This window comes from Polistes fuscatus, unplaced genomic scaffold (assembly GCF_010416935.1).
Source record: "Polistes fuscatus isolate 324 unplaced genomic scaffold, CU_Pfus_HIC Scaffold2, whole genome shotgun sequence".
In the NCBI taxonomy this organism is placed as follows: Eukaryota; Metazoa; Arthropoda; class Insecta; order Hymenoptera; family Vespidae; genus Polistes; species Polistes fuscatus.
The window spans coordinates 1,435,174-1,456,508 of NW_025113096.1; the positions used below are offsets into that span (position 1 = coordinate 1,435,174).

Below are 21,335 nucleotides of genomic sequence, written 5' to 3' on the forward strand. Positions count from 1 at the left end.
AAAAAATAAAACAACGAGGACGAGATTTACGGACAAAAAATTACTCCCGAAATAAGAGATAAAAAAAAAAAGATAAATGATTATTCATCCTGATTACAGTACGATAAGCGATTATTTTACGGCCTCTTTTTTTCAAACCTTTCTTTGAGCCTATTTCAAAAGGAATTACCATCGTCTCTCGTCAATTACACACACACACACCATATATACACGCACGTATACATTTTTTAATATACATCTCTTAAGTGAAGTATAATACATATATAGAAAGAAACAGAACGTGATCCTAAACAGTATCCAAGAGATCCAGAGGATCGTAAGTGAGTATTAGTGGTAGCCATGAACACACACAGACACACACGCATGCATTCACGCATGCACGTACGCATGTATACATTTTTAAATATCCATCTCTTAAGTGAAGTATAATATATATGTATATATATATACATCCTAAATGAGTATTAGTGATACACACGAACATACATACACATGCATGCATTCACGCACGCACGTACGCATGTATACATTTTTATTATATATGTATATATATGTAGAAAGAAACAGAACGTGATCCTAAATAGTATTCCAGGGATTCGGAGGACCGTAAACGGGTAGTAGTGGTAGACACGAACACACACACATAACACATGCATTCACGCACGCACGTACGCACGTATACATTTTTAAATATCCATCTTTTAAGTGAAGTATAATATATGTATATATATATATACATCCTAAACGAGTATTAGTGGTAGACACGAACACACACACACATGCATGCATTCAAGCACGCACGTACGCACGTATACATTTTTAAATATCCATCTCTTAAGTGAAGTATAATATATATGTATGTATATATATACATATATAGAAAGAAACAGAACGTGATCCTAAACAGTATTCCAGGGATTCGGAGGACCGTAAACGGGTAGTAGAAGGTAGACACGCGCATGCACACGCGTACGCACGCTCTCACGTTCCACCCGGGCCGTGACCCGACTGCGCACGAGCCGAGGAGAATTCCATCGTGAAAAGGGCTTCGCGTGTTACAACTACAAACTAACATCTCATACAATACACAATATATATATATGACGTATAGAGACCCTACCCATATATACAGATTCACATATTCTGAAAGAAATAAACAGGTATATACACATATATGTGTATATATATATATGTATGTATGTATGTAAATACAGATACATACTTGCTATTAGTCAAGTGAAAGAAGGTAATTGCCTAACAAACAAAGCACCAACCAAGAAGACAATACACACGATGATGTATATCCCTTCTCGAGATCCAAAATCATTTTCTTTCATTTTCTTACTACCTTCTTTTTCTTTTTTTACCAACTCTCCTTTCTTCTTCTTCTTCTTTTTTCTATTGCTTGTTGTGTTACACGTTAAGTAAATGTAATCTTACGTATATTATACGGAAAGGAAACGTATTATTATTATTATTAGGTATAAAAAAAAAATTATAATAAAATTAGTTTCTACGAAATGCATGATAAATTATATCCGTTTATTGTTAAACGTCGATGATTTTCTATCATTTTCAATATAATTTTATCCTACTCCTTTTAATGATATCGAATACTCGTAATGTATACAAAAATAAAAATGAAAAAAAAGGAATCGTTGAATCGTGCTGATGCAAGAGAACGATGAAACAACGATAACAATAAAAAAAAGTATCCGTTAAAATAGTTACATGTATATACGTATATACATAAATACGTTAGTTAATTATACGATGAAGATTTCTACATCGTAATCGTGGGAATATCGTAGACAAGATTATGATAAATGTTATTTAGATATATCTTATTCTTGAATAATTCATCAACGCGTTTCTTTTCCTATCGGGTTTTAAGGAAATAATAGTTAACGAAAGTACAGCACGCACGCACGCACACACACATACACATACACATATGTGAAAGTATTTTATCAACAATTTATATATAAATATACTTATTTATCATATCGGTAAAATGATCTCGATCTTTAATAACAATGAAATTTATTATAATTGAATGCACGTAATAGTTAAATTTATACTAACTTAAATAATAAAAAAGACAATATTTATAACTATAATTATCTAACTGTCAAATTAAGATAAGTAATAATATTGAATGCAAAATTATATATTTACCCTAAAAATGTCTGGTTACAGTATTTCGGGGATTGAAATATACACCTATGCACTGTATATATTATTCATCAAACGATGCACACACACTCGCGCACATTCGTATGCATATCATTTGCATTGCAACGAATCACGCACGCGTATACGCGAAATAAATTGATTAACTCTTATAAGATCGTTGTTACCTATCCCGAGGTAAGAATAAGACTAACAATAAATTACGTAAACAGCTACGAAATACGCACGAAGTACACCGAACATACACGAAGGTCAAAGAGAGTTTGGCAAAAGAAATTTTCGATAGAATAACAACGACAACGGTCGAATGTAATCACTAACCGAGAGAGTAGGATACGTATATACATAAATAAAAAGAAAAACATTAAATGATCGAAAAACAGTTCTTTTCGTAAATTTAATTTCTACGCACACCTCTTCCCTCTTCAGTCGGTTTATCTTCTCTGTTCCGACAAGACGTGTTTCTTGTATCAAGTATTATATATTTTTTTACCTAATTTATCTTCTCATTTATATTAGATACCATTTTTTATATCCTCTTTTTAATAATGTAATAATTAATAATATTTTTAATATACATATATATATAGATATATATATGTATATATAATTAAATATATATATAATAATATATATATAATTAAGTATATATAATTAAAAAAAATTAATATATAATTAAAATTGCAATATACATATAAAAACATATATATATAAATAAGTTGTTTTAAGAATATTCGATCTTCTTTCATACGTTACTGATTATTATTGTTTGATAATAAAAAATCATCGAAAAGAGAGTTAGTTTCCGAAATGATCTCGTCATATAATGGAAATTTAATATTTTATTGAGAAAGCATATAAAAAGAATTTTATTATACGCCAAAAAGGTAGGAATATGAGAAAATATCTAGGTTACATATGAATTCACAAGAGACTTGTGTAGTCAAAGTATGGGCACGTTCAAAGTCGATAAAACAACACGACTAACAGGAAAACTATTTTTAAAGGACAGAAAGAGATAAGAACGAAGATCTACTGAATTTTTCCCCTTCGTTCATTTTATTTTATTTTCATTCTGATAGTTTTCGAAAAAATATAAAAAATACGCAATATATAATCCTTTAAATCAACAAAGAAACTTTATCTCGAGAGATGAGATAAAACTTTAAAAATGAACAAACATATTTTCTGTCAACTAAATTCGACGAATATTTAATCTTATACGTTATCAAATCTCATACTTTAATTACGCTTCTCTTATAAAAATTTATATATTATTTGTTATATCAATTGAAGTACCTAATTCTGTCATAAACAAATCATTTCAGGAATTAACGGATCTGATAAAATAACACCTTTTATATTATATGTATACGTATACATATAAAAAAAAAAAAAAAAAAAAAATATAAAAATATGTAAAGAGAGAAAGCGGAAAAGGGGTGAAGGGGTAGGGGGAGTACTGAAAAGAGAGGGGTCTTTGTCACGATGACCAAGTAGTATTTTTATGTCGAACATAGGGATAGTATCGGGGCTTTATGAGTTACGAGTACGGGAAGTTCTCCACTTACTAACACATAGACAAGAAGAGCGGCAGCAACGACCGTGGAACCTGCCGTACCGGTTTCCAACTGGATTCCGCTCTGTCGTACGCATTGACGGCATAAAGAACCTCGCAGAACGGTGTATTCCTCGATCCTGACCGATCGAGATCCAATCGAGAATAGATCGAGTACCAATTTCTCCTACTTTTAAACCAATTCCGATTTTCCTTAATTATTCGATTACTACGACTAACCTTACCTTTACAATCCGAACTCGGATCACAATCGACAACTCTCCAATTAAACCAAGGTTCCTCTCATTAAACTTCATTTACTACGCTCTGATTAATTTGCCTCTTTCTATCTTTCTCTCTCTCTCTCTCTAACTTTCTATTTTATATTTTTTTTTTCATTTCTTTCTAGACGAAGGGAAAAACAAATTTTACTAAATATTTTCAGTTTTAAGCGACATCCAATTACACTAATATTCAAAGGATTCATTTCATTGGTGCAAACTGTTAACTATTATTATTATTATCTCTCTCTCTCTAACTTTCTATTTTATATTTTTTGTTTTTTTCATTTCTTTCTAAACGAAGAGAAAAACAAATTTTACCAAATATTTTTTAGTAACGTGATTTTCCTTAAGCGACATCCAATTACACTAATATTCAAAGGATTCATTACAAGTGCATGGTGCAAACTGTTAACTATTATTATTATTATTATTATCTATCTCTCTCTCTCTAACTTTCTATTTTATATTTTTTTTCACTTCTTTCTAGACGAAGGGAAAAACAAATTTTACTAAATATTTTTTAGTTTTAAGCGACATCCAATTACACTAATATTCAAAGGATTCATTTCATTGGTGCAAACTGTTAACTATTATTATTATTATCTCTCTCTCTCTCTAACTTTCTATTTTATATTTTTTGTTTTTTTCACTTCTTTCTAGACGGAGAGAAAAACAAATTTTACAAAATATTTTTTAGTAACGTGATTCTCTTTAAGCGACATCCAATTACACTAATATTCAAAGGATTCATTACAAGTGCATTGGTGCAAACTGTTAACTATTATTATTATTATTATCTATCTCTCTCTCTCTAACTTTCTATTTTATATTTTTTTTTCATTTCTTTCTAGACGGAGGGAAAAACAAATTTTACAAAATATTTTTTAGTAACGTGATTTTCCTTAAGCGACATCCAATTACACTAATATTCAAAGGATTCATTACAAGTGCATTGGTGCAAACTGTTAACTATTATTATTATTATTATCTATCTCTCTCTCTCTAACTTTCTATTCTATATTTTTTTTCATTTCTTTCTAGACGAAGAGAAAAACAAATTTTACAAAATATTTTTTAGTAACGTGATTTTCCTTAAGCGACATCCAATTACACTAATATTTAAAGGATTCATTACAAGTGTATTGGTGCAAACTGTTAACTATTATTATTATTATTATTATTAGCACCACCCATAAGCTTGATTTTATGTAATATGCTTGGAAACAAAAGCTTCTACTCGCGATTATCCTGCTCCAATACTTTTATCGATGCAATATGTATACACATGTGCATATATTTATTATAGAGACGTACGTAAGTGTGGGTGTAAATATAGTATACTTATTATGTTTGACTCTTTTATTGCATGCACGTGAATATGCACTGCATAGATGACATTATTGTTCTAAAGTTTTCCGTAGTCATTCATTCGTCATTGTCATCGTTGTATCGATGACGTAGAACATGTCTTATGTTATATAGATGTATTATAAAATATCGATTCTATATCCGTCAACAAATAATCGACTAATAATTCTGAAAAATTCATTATAAAAATCGTAATTAACACCTATACGAGTATATCGTCGTTACGATATATTTTTTCTATTAATTTTCATTATTTTGATTTAGATTTCGTACCAATTTTCGTAATTGGCAGGATTTTATTATTTTGGATATCGAAAATAACTTTTTATCACGTACGTTAAAAATTGCAACGTTAAGATAAAATAAAAATGTCGACACGTGGGAAATATTTTTCGTTCCACTAAAACTACGACGGTCCTTTGAAAAATAAATAAATTAATTAACAAAAAAAAATATAAAATAAAATACACGTTAACTCTCTCGCGATATGGAGTATTTATATATTTAAATTCCGATGTGAATTGCACGTGCGATATTTCGTAAAAATATTTACTTAAATATCGCGCGCGCGATAGTGTACGATGATATTTTTTTCAAAAATCGAACTCTAGTTGCTCGCGCGAATAAAAATTTCGTGGTAATCAAATATTCATTGCAAATAATCGAAGAAGTAAAATAATATATAATGCGTTACGCTCGATAGAATAAAAAGCGTGTTTTCCTGTTTTAATTAAAATCTTATCGGTTAAACGTACATTTTAATTTATGTCTCACGCAAACGATCGATCAATGACTTACAAAGTATTACCAAAGTAGTACCAGCAACGTATAACACACGTATAACATATGTATATATGTGTCTATACACGCTTGTTAAAAAGACGGAAATTTACTTTCAAACGGTGGAAAATTTACCGACCCCACGGAGAAAGTTCTCGATTATCTCGAACAATTTATTTCCTGATAATGTTTAGAATTATTAAATAAAAAAAAAAACAATAAGACCAAAAACAAGATCAATCCGTAAATTTATATTCTGTTCGTTAACATTCGTATCATTTCTTGCATTTAACACGTTCACGCCGGAGTGACCCACCGGTGGGTCACACTTGACTGTTCCGCGGGGCGCGTTTTTGTATCTTAAAAAACGTTACACCACTAAAAAATATTAATTAAAATTTATTATCAAAGGAAAGAAGAAAATTATAATAATAAATGACTTAAGCCACGTAAATAAAAAAATTTTCTCGAATAAATAGAAATACGAAAAAATCACGAGATTCGTTGTAAATAAAAAAAAACGTTGAAACGCGATTAAATCGATAATCGAAATGGAATACAATTTTAGTTGGAAACTAAAAAAGCTTGATATTATTTTTCGACAATTATTTAAATAGATCATCGTAGATAATTTTCGGATAAAATCGTATACGATATATACGTTCGTAGTTTCGTTCAAAACTCACAACAACCTTATGATTTCTCTCTCGTATACGATAGCATTCACTTTGCTCGAAGTGAAAGTCGAATTACTGTACACCGTGATATATAGAAGGTGTCCCGATGACATCTTCGCGAACGATCGACGATAAGGAATGGCATTCGTTTTCGTCGACGATAAAGCAGTTAAAGAAAATAGGTTAATAATGTTGAAATGGAAAAAAAGTATTCCCGTTAAACTAGTATAATAAAAAAAAAAAAACAAAAAAAAGCACGATTAATAAATATATTTGCCAAGCCTCAAAGCATATATTATATCAAGTCTTATCATCTATCATTAATTTAAAAATTATCCGCTTGTATAGGAGCTATTTAATATAATTATATATTGAACGATAAGATATATATATATATACTTGCAATCTTGTTTGAAAAGAAAAATAAAAGGAAAAAAAAATAACAGCGTACAAATTAAGATCGATAGGTGAGAAAATCGAAAATTTTGCAAAGAAAGTTAATTGCTTATGAAATTACATTTCATTTCGATAATAGATACTCGACGTTCCTTGAGACATAATAATTAAAACGATGTATATAATTATACTGCAATTTATTCGGTTAATTTTTATATTCAATTTAAAAATCAACCGTATTATATATAAATGAATGATTAAACAGTGTCTTTTTATGGGTCTTTGGGATATCGTTTCTAATTCGGTCTGTTACCCATCGGAATTTGTAATGTTTTTTATTTGATAGATAGATAGTAAGTAAAGTATATATTTATATACAAGAACTTATTACTTATTACTTTCTCTAGTCTTCAAAATATCATTTCGGATCGTGATTTCTCGTGTACGAATAAAAGGACCAACTAATGCAATTTATTTTGATTGTAAGAGAAAATGATTTCAAAAACAATTTCACACTATGTACTAAACTAATAATTAACTTCTCGACATTTCGATATTAACGGTTAATTATATTGTCGTTATCAACAACAACAACAACAAAATAAAAATTTACTTTCATGAAATCATTATTTTTGTCATTAATTAATAAAGATACGAATAGATGATAGCTTTCCTGTTATATTTTTACGTTTATAATATTACTCCTTTTTTTTTTTAAATCTCGAAAGAACGACGATCGAAAGGATCTTTACGAGGAATAAATATAATATACACGTACGTACCAATATATGTGTAAGTATACTTATTCGTGATCGCTTTCGTGCGATTAGAAAGCACGGAGAAACCTCTCTTTCGATCCTCGCAATAACAATAATGATTACGCTTTGAAACGTTACAAAAGTATTTCATTCGTTTTCGTCGTTGTGTAGGATATATCAGTAAAAATAGAAAGAAGTTGTAATTTTTTCAAATCGATAATGTGTATAGAAATAAAAATAAAAAAAAGAAAAAAAAAGTCATTGAGACGAAGTATCTTAGAGTGCAAGGACCTCACCAGTCTTCTTATATGTATATTTATATGTATATGTATACCTCTATATATACTGTTATAACGGTATCAAGCATCTCCCACCTTATTTTTCACACGACGCCTCTGGTTATAAGGCGCCTTCGTGATTTACTGTTTACCAAGCGGTTGCTGCTCCCTTTTGTAAAAATAGAATTTTATTCTTGATAAGGTAAAAACCGTCCTACGCTTTCTTCGTGCCTTTGAAACGTGTTTAAAAAGTAAAAGAGAGAGAAAGAGAGAGGGAGAGAGAGAGAGAGAGAGGAAGAAAGAAATAAAATAAAAAAATAAAAAGAAAAGAACGTGTTAAGACTTTCAAACTAAGAATTTTCTGTATTCGATTATCATTCGAAATAACTCTCTCTCCTATTTTACGATTCCTCGAGTTCCTCGACCAAGGATTACAATGCTTTCAAATCATAGGAATTTAACATTAACCCTTTCGCTTCGAAGAACGTGTATATATATATTCGACGTGATCCAATAACAATCGTTTGCGTAAAAAGATTAAAGTCGAGTATTCGATAATATTGTATATGCTTTCATTATTATATATTTATGGACAAAATTATTTGATTCTTTGTATTATTTGTAATAATTTTCAAATTAGATATAATAAAATTTGGATTATACAATATTTGGAAACGAAAATACTCGATTATGTATTTCGTACGTATTTTATTTTAGGCTCGTATTATTATTTTATTACCACGCATGTGATAAAAGATTCATTTAAATTTTTTATTATTAATTATTTTTATTTTATTTTATTATTAATTATTAATTATTTTTATTGTATTTTATTTTTAACTTTTTTGTTTGTGTGTTGCTTTTGTAAAAATGATTTTTTCTATACTGTATATCTTAAACATTAGGGAACAAGAAAAGTATTGATACGGAATTTGAATTTTTTGTGTAACATTTTTTTTCAAAGATTATAATTCAAAGTTAGGTGATAATCCAAGTTGAGGTTCGAAGTTGAGGAATTCGAATTTTTCGCGTAACATTTTTTTTCAATGATTATAATTCAAAGTTAGGTGATAATCCAAGTTGAGGCATCAATGAGCACATGTAAAACAATAATAGCAAAAGACCGTGTAAATTTGCACAGCGTCAGGGACTCGGAATAATCCTCCGTTTGTTGGTTAAGCCGAGTTTAAGCTTTCTCTACAACGTTGAAACAAGCATAATAAAGTTTATCGCGTATGACTACGAGACGATTGACAAGATTTTACGATGAAATAACCCTGGCGTTCGATTTTCTCTTCTAATTCTCAAAAATAATATATTAATCTCGAAAGAAGATATTTCCAATCTTCTTTTTTTCTTTTTTTTTTTTAATTTACGTATCCTGAAAAATATAAAAATATATACAAGAAATCGCGTAATTTAAATAAATTTATTTAATTTAATTTTTCTGCATATATGTAACAAAAATTCTAATACGTATTCCCATTTAAATTTTCTATTAAAAGTATATAAAGTAGAAAAAAGAAAAAGAAAAAAAAAGATAAATAATTCAAAGCACTTTTGAAACGAATAGAAAGCTATTTGCTCGAGAACATTTTAAGACGAATATGTGGAAGAATCGTAGAAGCATTGAAAGAAGTATATTGTACACTTGAAATCGATATCAATATATGAAATGGACCACTCGCTATTCAGATCAAATGCATACATATGAAAAAGAGATAGTGACTCGATGAGAAAAATGTCTTCAAGATTAAGATAGAAGAGGGACAAGAAGAAACGATTCGTTCATCTCTGTACATATATCACATATACATACAATACAAACATAAATATATACATGCATATATAAAAATACAAATAGACAAATATGTGCATGTATGTATATATACAAAAAATAAAAAATACAAATATATGATAAAAAGAGATATAGACATACACACGTACATACACACGTACATACACACGTACATACACACGTACTTACACATATAAATTACATAAATACGTGTGTATATATATATATAACATAAATTCATACATAAACTCGTTTTGTTCCAGGCGAGCGCTTAGGTCAAGGACTTTAAAAAGATCGGTGGTAAATATATAATATAAATCGAGAAAAATATTCGCAATTCGTCCGCTTACTTTCTCTCTGCTTGACGACCGTATTATTTATTCGTATTCGTAATATGCGAAGAATGCCTGGCACGCGTTCATTGAACGGAATAAAAAGATCGATGGACGAGCTCATATCGAAACGGTGTAAGTGAGTGAATATGTGTGTGTATATATGTGTGTGTGTGTGTGAGTGAGTCGTTAAACTACTCGTCGAATTGAACTGTCATCCCCTTTTATGCAAAACCTTCCGGTTCTCGATCCAGGAGAGATTAGAAAGCCTCTTATACGGAAGTGCCTCGTGACACGATTTAAAACAGAGGAAATAAAAAAAAAAAAGAAAGATAATACGAATACAAAACGCGTTACGTACGATCGATCGATCTTCTTCTTCGTCATCATCATCATCATCATCATCATCATCTTCTTCTTCATCTTCTGCTTCATCTTCTTCATCTTCGTTTCGAAACCAAGCAAAAGAAGATGGAGAAACACCGTCACGCTCGAACACGTTGAATGATTGTGCTTTTAACATTATTTTACTATCTAACCTATCTAACTATCTACCAACGATATCTAAGCAATATGATTGGATAATATAAAACGAATTCGTCGTTATTTTTATAATACAAATTTTGACATTTAATAATATTTGTTAATTTTGTTTAAACATTACGCGTTTTTTCTTGTTTCTTTTTGTTTTTCTAAAATATTCCTATCGTCAACGATGTTTCGTTTATTCCTAACTTAAAATTAAACGCGAACTAAAAATAAATATGAACGAATATTGACTAGTTTTATAAAAATAGGATAGTATATGTGTAATACGTTTAAATGAAACGAATTATTTCTTTCACAAAAGAAAAAAAAAAAGAAAAAATGCAATGAGGAAAAAAACTGTTTTTATTTCGCTCTCTCTCTCACCACCCTAATTTTCTTTTTTTTTTTATCAAGTTCGATATGTCACGTTTCGATATTGGAAATTTTACAATGTTGTGTGACAAAATTCGCATACCTGTCTTATCCAGGACATGAATTAAACACATCCCGTCATTTCGTAATACGCGAGATAATTGAAAACGTTCCAAAAAAAAAAAGAAAAAAAAAGAATATCTCTCTCTTTGAAACGCGTCAAAAGAAATAAGGTAAACGCGGTGAAATATTATGATGATCATTGAAATTCAAAATGCGACGATGCGTTACTCAAGGATCGAAACTTCTTTGAGTTACAACGAAGACCTACTTATCGAATGAATAAGATACGACTTCATTTTCATTTATTTTCGTTTGCGAAATTCTTAATCGGACAGCAAACGCGTTATTTTTTTAGCACGACAAAAAGATACGTAAATATATACATAAATACGCATAAGAATTAAATATTTTATTCTAACTCAACATAATTGCGATACTATCGCAAAATACGCGTAATTATCTTTCGCGTGTATGTATATATATATATGTATATGTATGTACGTGTGTATGTTTACACTCGTAAAAAAAAGGTACAACAAAATTTTCGGCGAAGTGTAAATAAAAGTCGTGCATTTTTTTTCTCTTCCTATCTCTTCTTGTTTTATTAAAAACTATCTCATATAGACGTATTCAAAATTGATCTTATAAAAATTGAAAGAATTTGTATCGTAAATAGGGGTAGGGGGGAAAGGGTGTTTAAAAGTACAAAAACAGAAAAGAAATAAAATAGAACCAATATGAGGAAAAATGTCATCCAGCATCCAGTTTCGTTTAGATTCGTCAAGAAGAAGACACGAAGAAAGAGCGAGTATCTCGTATCGATCGGAAAGTCTGTTTCTAATAATGGGAGCGACCAAAGAGAAGACTTACGAGAAAATATTCGTGATTCTTGTGACATTGGCGTGGCAGCCAAGCGGATAAATACACCAGTAGTAACGATAGCCGCCGAAGTTACGTCCTCGTTATTGGATCTTGAAAAAAGATTCTTAACAGCACACACACGTTAATACATTGGAGAGAAAAAGAGAGAGAGAGAGAGAGAGAAAGAGACAAACGAAAGTAAAGTAACACAAATAAACTTACATTTTTGATCCGCGACACGGGCCACGGACCACGACTGAAACATATCACAAGCTTTCATCGCTACTAACCTCTTGCAGCGCTACCATCGGAAGAAGTAAGAACTAACAATCAAATCGATGATCAGCAAATAACGAATGTTTTAACCGATCGCATCACTTTTTTTCAATCATTTTAATAAATAAAAGTGATCGATACGAATTTAATACACCTTTACGTGCAATTGTTTCTAAATTTTTTACTTTAATTCGTTACTCGATAAAAATTTTCCTATAATAGGTTAGAGGTGGGGGTAGGGGGAAGATTTTTGAAAACAGAATAAGAAATTAAAAACAAGAAGAAATCGAGATCTAGAAACTTATGATTTTATTTATTAATTTATAACCTGTCGGCTTTGGATACTGCATTTTTTCCATAAACATTAAACATTTGTTTTTAAACTGATCAAGTTAAATATACACCATAGTATTCGGATAATTAAATTTAATCAATATATGTCAATATCAATTTACCCCAACTTTTCTGATAAATTTAATTTTGAAATAAGAAAAAATATTGTAATAATTTAAAAATTTTTTATAACGTTAAAATAAACAAATCGTAAAAAGAAATAAAACGGAATCATCATAAGATTATCTTTATCCACATGCTCAATAAATATTAATTCATAAAAACTCTCTTTGTCTTTATTATTATTAAAATCTTTAGAAATTAAACAATTACTTGAAGCTTTATTTGTGTGTATTCTCTTTCAATGTTTGGAGTAATCTATTATATACTAAACTTGGTGCATGAATAGCAAAGAGAAAATCAAAATGATTAAATTTCTTATATGGTATCTTATAAAGATCCACGAGATATTTTAATTCCTTCGATAAACGAAGAACATCCTGAAAAATAAAACAGAATAAACAATAAAAAAACAATAAGTCGATTTTTTTAAACATTTGAATACATATTACTTACCGTGACATCCGAAAAATAGTCGTTTTCAGCATAATATGCTGCTATAGGTACATTAATTTTCGACGTGTCATAATCAGGAGGTGTTACACTGTTATAAACTTTTAGATTTTCTATCGGTCCGTAATCATACTGTCGAAACTTATCAGATAATATTATTTGTTTATAATGATTTATCGTCTTATAAGATGTACTATCAGGTGTATGACCCATAACGACAGGTAGTAACGTCTAAAACAATGTAAAAGTTTAACATATGTCTCTACATTAGTTTAACTGTTACAACTTACAAAATTCATTTCAGCTCTATCGAATCCAACAAGAGTACTCATTACCGTAAAGCATATTTCATGTGCAATTGAACCACTGTCGCAAAAATATCTAATAACAGGCATGACTATATCGTTTAGTGGAAGAAATTCATTTTCACCAAGTTCATGAAAATTCCACTGGAAACACATTTAATTTTTTTTTTAAATATATACACACTTCGATTTATTTCAAATAAAGATAAAAGTTAATATTGGATACCATTAAACTAGTTGTAATAGGAGCTATAATATCTATGGGACTGTTTAAATGACCCATGTAAGCAACTGGAGCCAAACTAAACATCAATTGAACTTTTCTAGCAATATCTGGTCTCATGATGGACATTACATAAAATGATGTTGTTCCCATAGAATGACCGATATATGTCAAATTGCTTTGTTTCAGATTTGTAATATACGATATCATTGCTGGTAAGTCGTATATACCCAATTCGTGAAAACTATTAGAAAATATATATATATATAAAAAATATATTATATAAATATATTATATAAAAATAATTTTTATTAAATATATAAGAATCCATCGAACAAAACCGAAACTCTTCCTGTTACCACAAACGTGTTATACCTGCTAATAAAACTCTACAATTATTTGGAAGTAAAAATATAGAAGCAAAAATAAGTATACATACGAAAATTCCCAAAAGTTAGGATCTGCTGTTGACATATTCACGTGAGCTTTTGTATAAACGTTACCACGAAAATTACCAAGCCATACGTCATATCCATTATCAGCTAATTCAAAAGCTAATGTAAAACAAAATGAATACATTTTAAATTAGTAATAACAATCCTTCGACGAACAATAGAATTAATATTTTTATATATGAGCTATTAGATTAAATAAAATTTAAATAAAATGTGTAGTAGTTTAATAATTTCATTGCTTTTAAGAACCGTTTAGTAAATGAAACACAAATTTGCAAATTATTAACAATAAGATTCGCGTAGAACTTTAAAGCAAAATTACAAACATTTCATTTCTAACAAAAAACTTGTCGCGACGATGATTGAAACAGTATAATTAGAGAATATTAATAATTATAATATTTATTCGATATATTATTACGTATAAAACGGGAAAATTAAATTATTAAGTAAAGATATAATAATTTAAAAATAAAATGTGCAAAATATATACCAAGAGCATGTTTTGGACCGTTGAGTACCCAATGAACGGAACTGCAAAGTATGCCATGTTGTATCAGAACGGGGTGAGATTTTGGTTTCCCTGGAATTCGATGTAGTGTCAAAAGATAACCATCCTCCGTTGTTATGAAATGTGCCTCAGAAGGATAACCATATCTTTGTATTATTTGTCCCTAAAGATATTAATAATATTAGACAAAAATGTACTGAAAATAATTAATTGAAGTTCAAGCGTTTTCAATGAAAATGGTGATTGAATGAAACGATCTAATTTAATTTACGTTTCTTGTAAAAAAAAAGAAAAGAACTTCACTTCACAACAATTTTGTAAATTATTTGTTGAAACATTAAGAATATACCCGATGTTCACACACTGCCGGAAACGACACCGTTTTTAGCACTTTTTTGACGAATATTTTAATTATACGAAAATTATAATATAAAAATCACCGTTGAAATTACTGTTTGAATTATATTACCCCACGATGAAAAAGATTTATAGAAAATAATTAATTTGATCAAAATGAAAAATGCTCTGGGAGAAAAAAAAAAAAGGACATTAAATACTAACAGTGTTGAGATCAATGTTCGGATCATATTTTCCATTACTTCCATAACGACCGATTGATAATATATTATTAACCACTTTATAAATTGTTAATTCACTTGTATTGGATGCAGTCAAATGAATAAAACCGTAAACAATGACGAGATGTAAAAAGATTCTTTTCATTTTTACTACAATTTGAATGTTTTTTAATTTGTATTTTTTCTAACGCATAAAAATTTTACCAACAGATCAAAAAATCAAAAAAAAATTTCATACATTTGTTATACGACTAGCATTTAACGCGACAATTGTTCAACTATACCATTTATACCGAAACAGAACGTTTATAAATGCGCTATCGTGATACTTTGCAAAAACGAAACATCTAATTATGCTCCAATCAACTCGCATCACATAAATCATTAAATATCGGCATATATCTCGGATTCTCATCAAACATTGGACACGTACAATAAAATATAATATTGACAAGAAGAGAACAATGAACGTATACCGCTTACATTCCTTTATTTTATTATAAAAATTTTGGTATCGTTTAATAAACGTGCTGTATCTCAATTATTATAAATATCACATCATATCTTTAATTTATTATTTTTACGCAAAGTATTGCAGACGTCAAATCATTTCATGAAGCTTTCACATATCTTAAAAAACCTTAAATATTTACAATGTTTAAATAAATATTGTTTTATCTAAATAAGATTATTTTTTTATATTTGCACAAATTGATGATAATTTATACAATGCTGGTATGGGGGAACTTTTATTTTTTACTATCTCCAATTTTTAATTAAAGAAAATATTATGAAATAATATATTAATTATAATAATAATTAATTATATAATAATTATATAAATATATATATAATTATATATATTATATTATATAAATATATAATAATTATATATTTTTTTATATATTTATTATATTAATTATATATTATATATATATTTATATATTAATTATATATTATTATAAATAATAATTATATATTATATTATATAAATATATATTATAATATAATAATTATATAAATATTATATTAATTATAATAATAATTAATTATATTATGAAATAATATTATTAAGTAATATTAATGTGTGATAATATTGTATAAGTAGATATATATTTTAAGAAATCTTTTTTTTTTATTTATATATTTCACTTTATATTACTCGGTCCTACTTTGTCAATTGACGTTTATATAAGGAAAAATGCATGTTTCTCCAAATATATATTTATACTTAATGATGCATGGAATCTTTATTACTGTCAAAGTATATTATTAAGATTGCATAAATACCCATTGTAACAAAAATTGTTGTTGATAAAAAGAAAGCGAATAATTTCAAGGTTGCTCTTCAATAGATAAAATTTATTACGCTTGTAAAATATTTTTATTTCCAATGTACAAAATTGACCTATTCATTCATTTTCATTACTTGATCTTTAAATCTATGTGATCATTATTTTATATTATATTATATAATAAAAAAATAAAAAGAATTAAGAATACCTAGAATTATGAACAATTTATAACAAAGGTTGTGACAAAAAATTGTTTTAGAAAAAATATTTTATAAAAATAATACAGATATATATTACATATATGAAGATATTGAAGAAAACATGAAAATTTATATGCATCTGTAATTGTCAAGAATGCTTTTTCTTTTTCTTTTTTCTTCCTATTTAATAATCAATATATTTTATCTTCTTTCATTGTACGTAGTATTCTACTATAAACTAATTTCGGTGCATCAATAGCCCACATGAAGTCGACGTGATTAAACTTTTCAAATGGTACTTTGTACATATCCACGACGTTTGTTAATTCCTTTGATAATTTAAAAACATCCTAAAAACGTTAAAAATTTTATGTAAGAACAATAAATAAATAAATAGTAAATTTGTGATTGAATATTACATACCTTAACATCAACTAACCAATCGTTTTGGGCATAATATAATGCTATAGGTGTTCTAATTGTAGAAATATCATATTCAGGTGGTGTAATACTATTATACATTTGTAGATTCCTTTTCACGCCGTAATCAAATTGCCGAAACTTAGCGGAGTTAACTTCTTGCAATAAATGTATTATTGTTTTAGTTGAACTTCCAGCTGGCGCATGAGACAAAATTACCGGTAGTAACGTCTAAAAGTGAACAAAATATATTTAATATCATCAGAATCTTTTTAAATAATAAATAATCAAAATATAAAACTAACATTATTCATTTGAGCTTTGTCGAATCCAGTAATTAAAAATACTACGTTATCACATACTGCAGCTCCCAGTGAACTCAAATCGCAACCATATTTAACCAAAAATTGTAATAAAAAACTTTGTGGAAAAAACTCATTTTTTCCAAACAAACGTGCGAGAAACTAGAAAAAGAAAAAAGAAGAAAACGTTCGTTAAATATATATATATGTAAATCTCTTAATGAATTATATATGGATATTAAAAAGTAAGTAAAGATTACCTGTAAATTATTAGAAAAAGGTGCAAGATATCGTACAGGACTTTTCATATGACTGAGATAAACAGCTGGTCCGAGACCAAACATCATTTGAACATTGCTAGCAATATCAGGTCTCAAGGTGGACATTACATAAAATGCTATTGTTCCCATAGAATGACCGATGTAAGTCAAATTGCTTTGTTTCACATTTGTAATATACGATATCATCGCTGGTAAATCGTATATACCCATTTCGTGAAAACTAATATGAAAAATATTATAAACAAAATATATTTATAACTGAAAAATATATTTATTTTATAAAAATACCTAAAATCCCAAAATGCAGCATCATTCGTTGACAAACTTTTATGTGCTCTTGAATACGTATTACCGCGAAAATTTCCAAGCCATACGTCATATCCATCGTCGGCTAATAAATAAGCTAAATGATAAATAAAATAATTATTCGACAAAATGTAATAAATTTGTAATAATCTTAAAAAGATATCGTATTTAAATGTTTACAGTAATTTCAAAAAATATATATAATTGTGTATACCAAGAGCCTTCTTCGGACCAGAAATTACCCAATCTGCGGAACTTGCTAATAAACCATGTTGCACTAATACGGGATGTGAATTTGGTTTCCCCGGAATTCTGTGAAGCGTCAAAAGATAATCGTCTTCGGTTGTAACGACATGTACTTCAGAAGGATAACCATACTTTGTTATCAATTGATACTGAAATAATTATCAACAAATGTAGACCAAAAATACAATCTTATATTATAACGATATTATTCTACAATTTCGTAACTTTTAAAGAATAGTGTTTTTTTCTTTTCTTTTTTTTTTTTTAAAGAAACAAGTCAACTTAATAGTTTAAAATTAAAATCTAATAGGATATAAAGAAACTCTAGATGTTATAATTATTAGTCATAAAAAATGTATGAATCACAACATATTTTTATTTTAACTCATTGTAAGATGATAAAATTAACTTCCATGTAAATTATTTATGAATCATTTATCATTTGCGCTCACTCAAAAAGCGTAAGAATTGCATTAATTATGAATAAAAAATTGTATGTGTCAATAGGAATAATAATTAAAAAATATAAGAATCACTCGTTGTTCTCCTAAAATTTATTAATGTCAATACTTACCGTATTAAGATCGATATCCGGATTTTTTGGTCCATTAAAATTGAAATCAAAATAATTACTGAATTTAAACTCGTTGAATTTTGTATTTTTTACAGAAGTATCCTCCAAAGATGCGACCAAATTAACAAGAATGTAGATGGTCCAGAAATATACGAAAATGATCCTCATCTTGATAAAGGAAATTAAACGAGAACTACAATTTTAGTTCAACAAAATGATATTGAATAATATTAAAGGCGTTTTTTTTTTTATTATTTACATTATATAAATCAATAAAAACAAAATTGAAAATCTTCGACGTATGCTTTATCTAAATTGATACGACTTCAATGACTACAACGGCAAACGCATTACTGTCGTATTAATCTGAAACAAGAACGTTTTATAAATGTGCAGTCATATTTACTAGCCTAACAAAAAAAAATAACTTATACTTTATGATAATCGTTATCACTTATTGTCGGTTGTGATATAATTTTAAAAGTAAATTGATTTCCATCAAAATAAATTAAAAATAATATAATTTATCGTTACGAATGTTATTTAATAATCTGTTAATCGAAAAACACCTGTTTATAGTAAAATTTATGGACATCTGTTATAGACATCTTTCTTGATAATCAATATGTCATATATATATTTCAATATGAAAAATGAATCATGAATTATGTATATTTATAATCATTATATTATCTATGATCATAAGATATTTTTGAAACGCATTATTTTCAGTGCGATTAGTATTATATTAGCAAATAAAAAAATTTCGCAATTTCCCAATAAAGTAAAAGTTCTAATGCTATATAACGACATTTCTTTTTATCGCATCACATATCATTTTGTTGTTTTTACCGTTTTATTAATTGCATTTTATAATCGCGATAACGTAAACCTACGATTTTAGACTTTATACTTCTGGTTTTTTTTTTGTTTGTTTAATTTGAAAAACAATAAAGTATTGAAATTGGGTTGAACGGTTTATCGTTACCGTCTCTATTCCTATTATCTAACTTGATGTTTTCTTAATCTGTTTACATTTACCGAGATAATACTTATTTCTTAAGAAACAAAAATAGAACAAAAATCATTTCAAATTTCCGAAAGATATAATATTTAATCAAAAATTGAAAAAAAGAAAAACAAACCCGAATGAGAAAAAATACCTCGATTAGTTTAATATTAAAAAACTATTGTATCCATTCATTGAAAAAATTGAAATTATTCGTTAGAAAAAATATAACATATTCTTCAATAAACATAATTAATCTTCTTCGAATACGCGAATGTGTTTGTGCAATAACATACAAAATAAATTGAATTTGAAAAAATCGACGAGATGTTTCATCCAGAGTCTGACCTCGCTCGTATCTTTATCTCGTTAATAGATGCAAAATGATGAAAAGCACATTGAAAAAAGCCTCGAGTACAAAGGATTAAAAATGCATACAATCTAAAGAAAATAAGATCATATACATAGGTTTAGTAAACTTACAAAAATTTCACACAGTATGTTTCAGTTTAAATTCGTTAAGATAAAAAATAAAAAATATCTTCACATTGAAAATTACATTACATACACATACAAAGAAAATATTATTATATTAAAGATGCAATTGCTTCCATTAATATCTTAAAAATGTCTTATCATTAAATGACTTCCTCGCACGAGCACTATTGTATATGAATGATAAAATAAAATAAAAAACTTAATAATATTCACATTTTAAGCACATATCATAAATTATATAAAATTTTATTACTCTATTGATGAAAAAATATTATGTCTTTGTCGAATAAAAAGAAAGTCATCGGTTGAGTGATAACAAATCGGTTGGTAACTATTTTAAAGTGAAACCAAAGGATACAGAACTACATAAAAGCTCAAAAATCCCCTTTTTTATCTGACCAGATTCATCTTAATTGCTACCAGAACCACCAGTGGGCGATAGTAGGTACTTAACGCGATTACAGTATAATACTATCAAAAAATACAGTATTCTTTGATGGTATAATATGATAGTATATGATATATTCTTTGATAATATATATAGTATAGTTATATTATAATAGAATTTAAAATAATTATATTTAATTTTTAGTATATAAACATGTGTGCATTCAAAAATGCATTTATAGATATTCTATAATATATATATTTAATATATATTCGTCCAATTTTCGACTCCGGATTTTCGTCAGAATATTTTACAC

At 27.9% G+C, this 21,335-nt stretch overlaps 2 protein-coding genes across 2 annotated transcripts in view; both read right to left on the reverse strand.

Annotated features, from left to right (window-relative positions):
* LOC122516713 (guanine nucleotide exchange factor for Rab-3A-like) overlaps positions 1-12,458 on the reverse strand; it is a 32,821-nt gene extending 20,363 nt beyond the window's left edge. The window contains exon 1 of the mRNA XM_043634759.1: positions 12,256-12,458. The gene's annotated coding sequence lies outside the window, so the exon portion shown is untranslated. The remainder of the gene's footprint in view (positions 1-12,255) is intronic.
* A 738-nt stretch (positions 12,459-13,196) lies between these two features.
* On the reverse strand, positions 13,197-21,179 carry LOC122517104. The gene is made up of 14 exons (XM_043635475.1): positions 20,885-21,179; positions 19,125-19,490; positions 18,519-18,699; positions 18,287-18,401; positions 17,978-18,218; positions 17,721-17,879; positions 17,419-17,646; positions 17,190-17,345; positions 14,905-15,085; positions 14,396-14,510; positions 13,960-14,200; positions 13,719-13,877; positions 13,432-13,659; positions 13,197-13,355 (listed from the first exon to the last, which is right to left on the reverse strand). The coding sequence occupies exons 2-14, from the start codon at positions 19,290-19,292 to the stop codon at positions 13,197-13,199; spliced, it is 2,331 nt and encodes a 776-aa protein (XP_043491410.1). The 5' UTR covers positions 19,293-19,490; positions 20,885-21,179.
* Positions 21,180-21,335: the final 156 nt, after the last annotated feature.

What these genes read in the sequence shown, in the direction of transcription:
- LOC122517104 (XM_043635475.1), bottom strand. Translation starts at nt 19,292, where the DNA reads ATGAGGATCATTTTCGTATATTTCTGGACCATCTACATTCTTGTTAAT. An exon ending in ATTGGTTAGTTGATGTTAAG is followed by an intron (nt 17,346 to 17,418) that starts GTATGTAATATT and finishes TAACGTTTTTAG; the next exon opens with GATGTTTTTAAATTATCAAA. An exon ending in CTATTACAACTAGTTTAATG is followed by an intron (nt 13,878 to 13,959) that starts GTATCCAATATT and finishes ATGTGTTTCCAG; the next exon opens with TGGAATTTTCATGAACTTGG.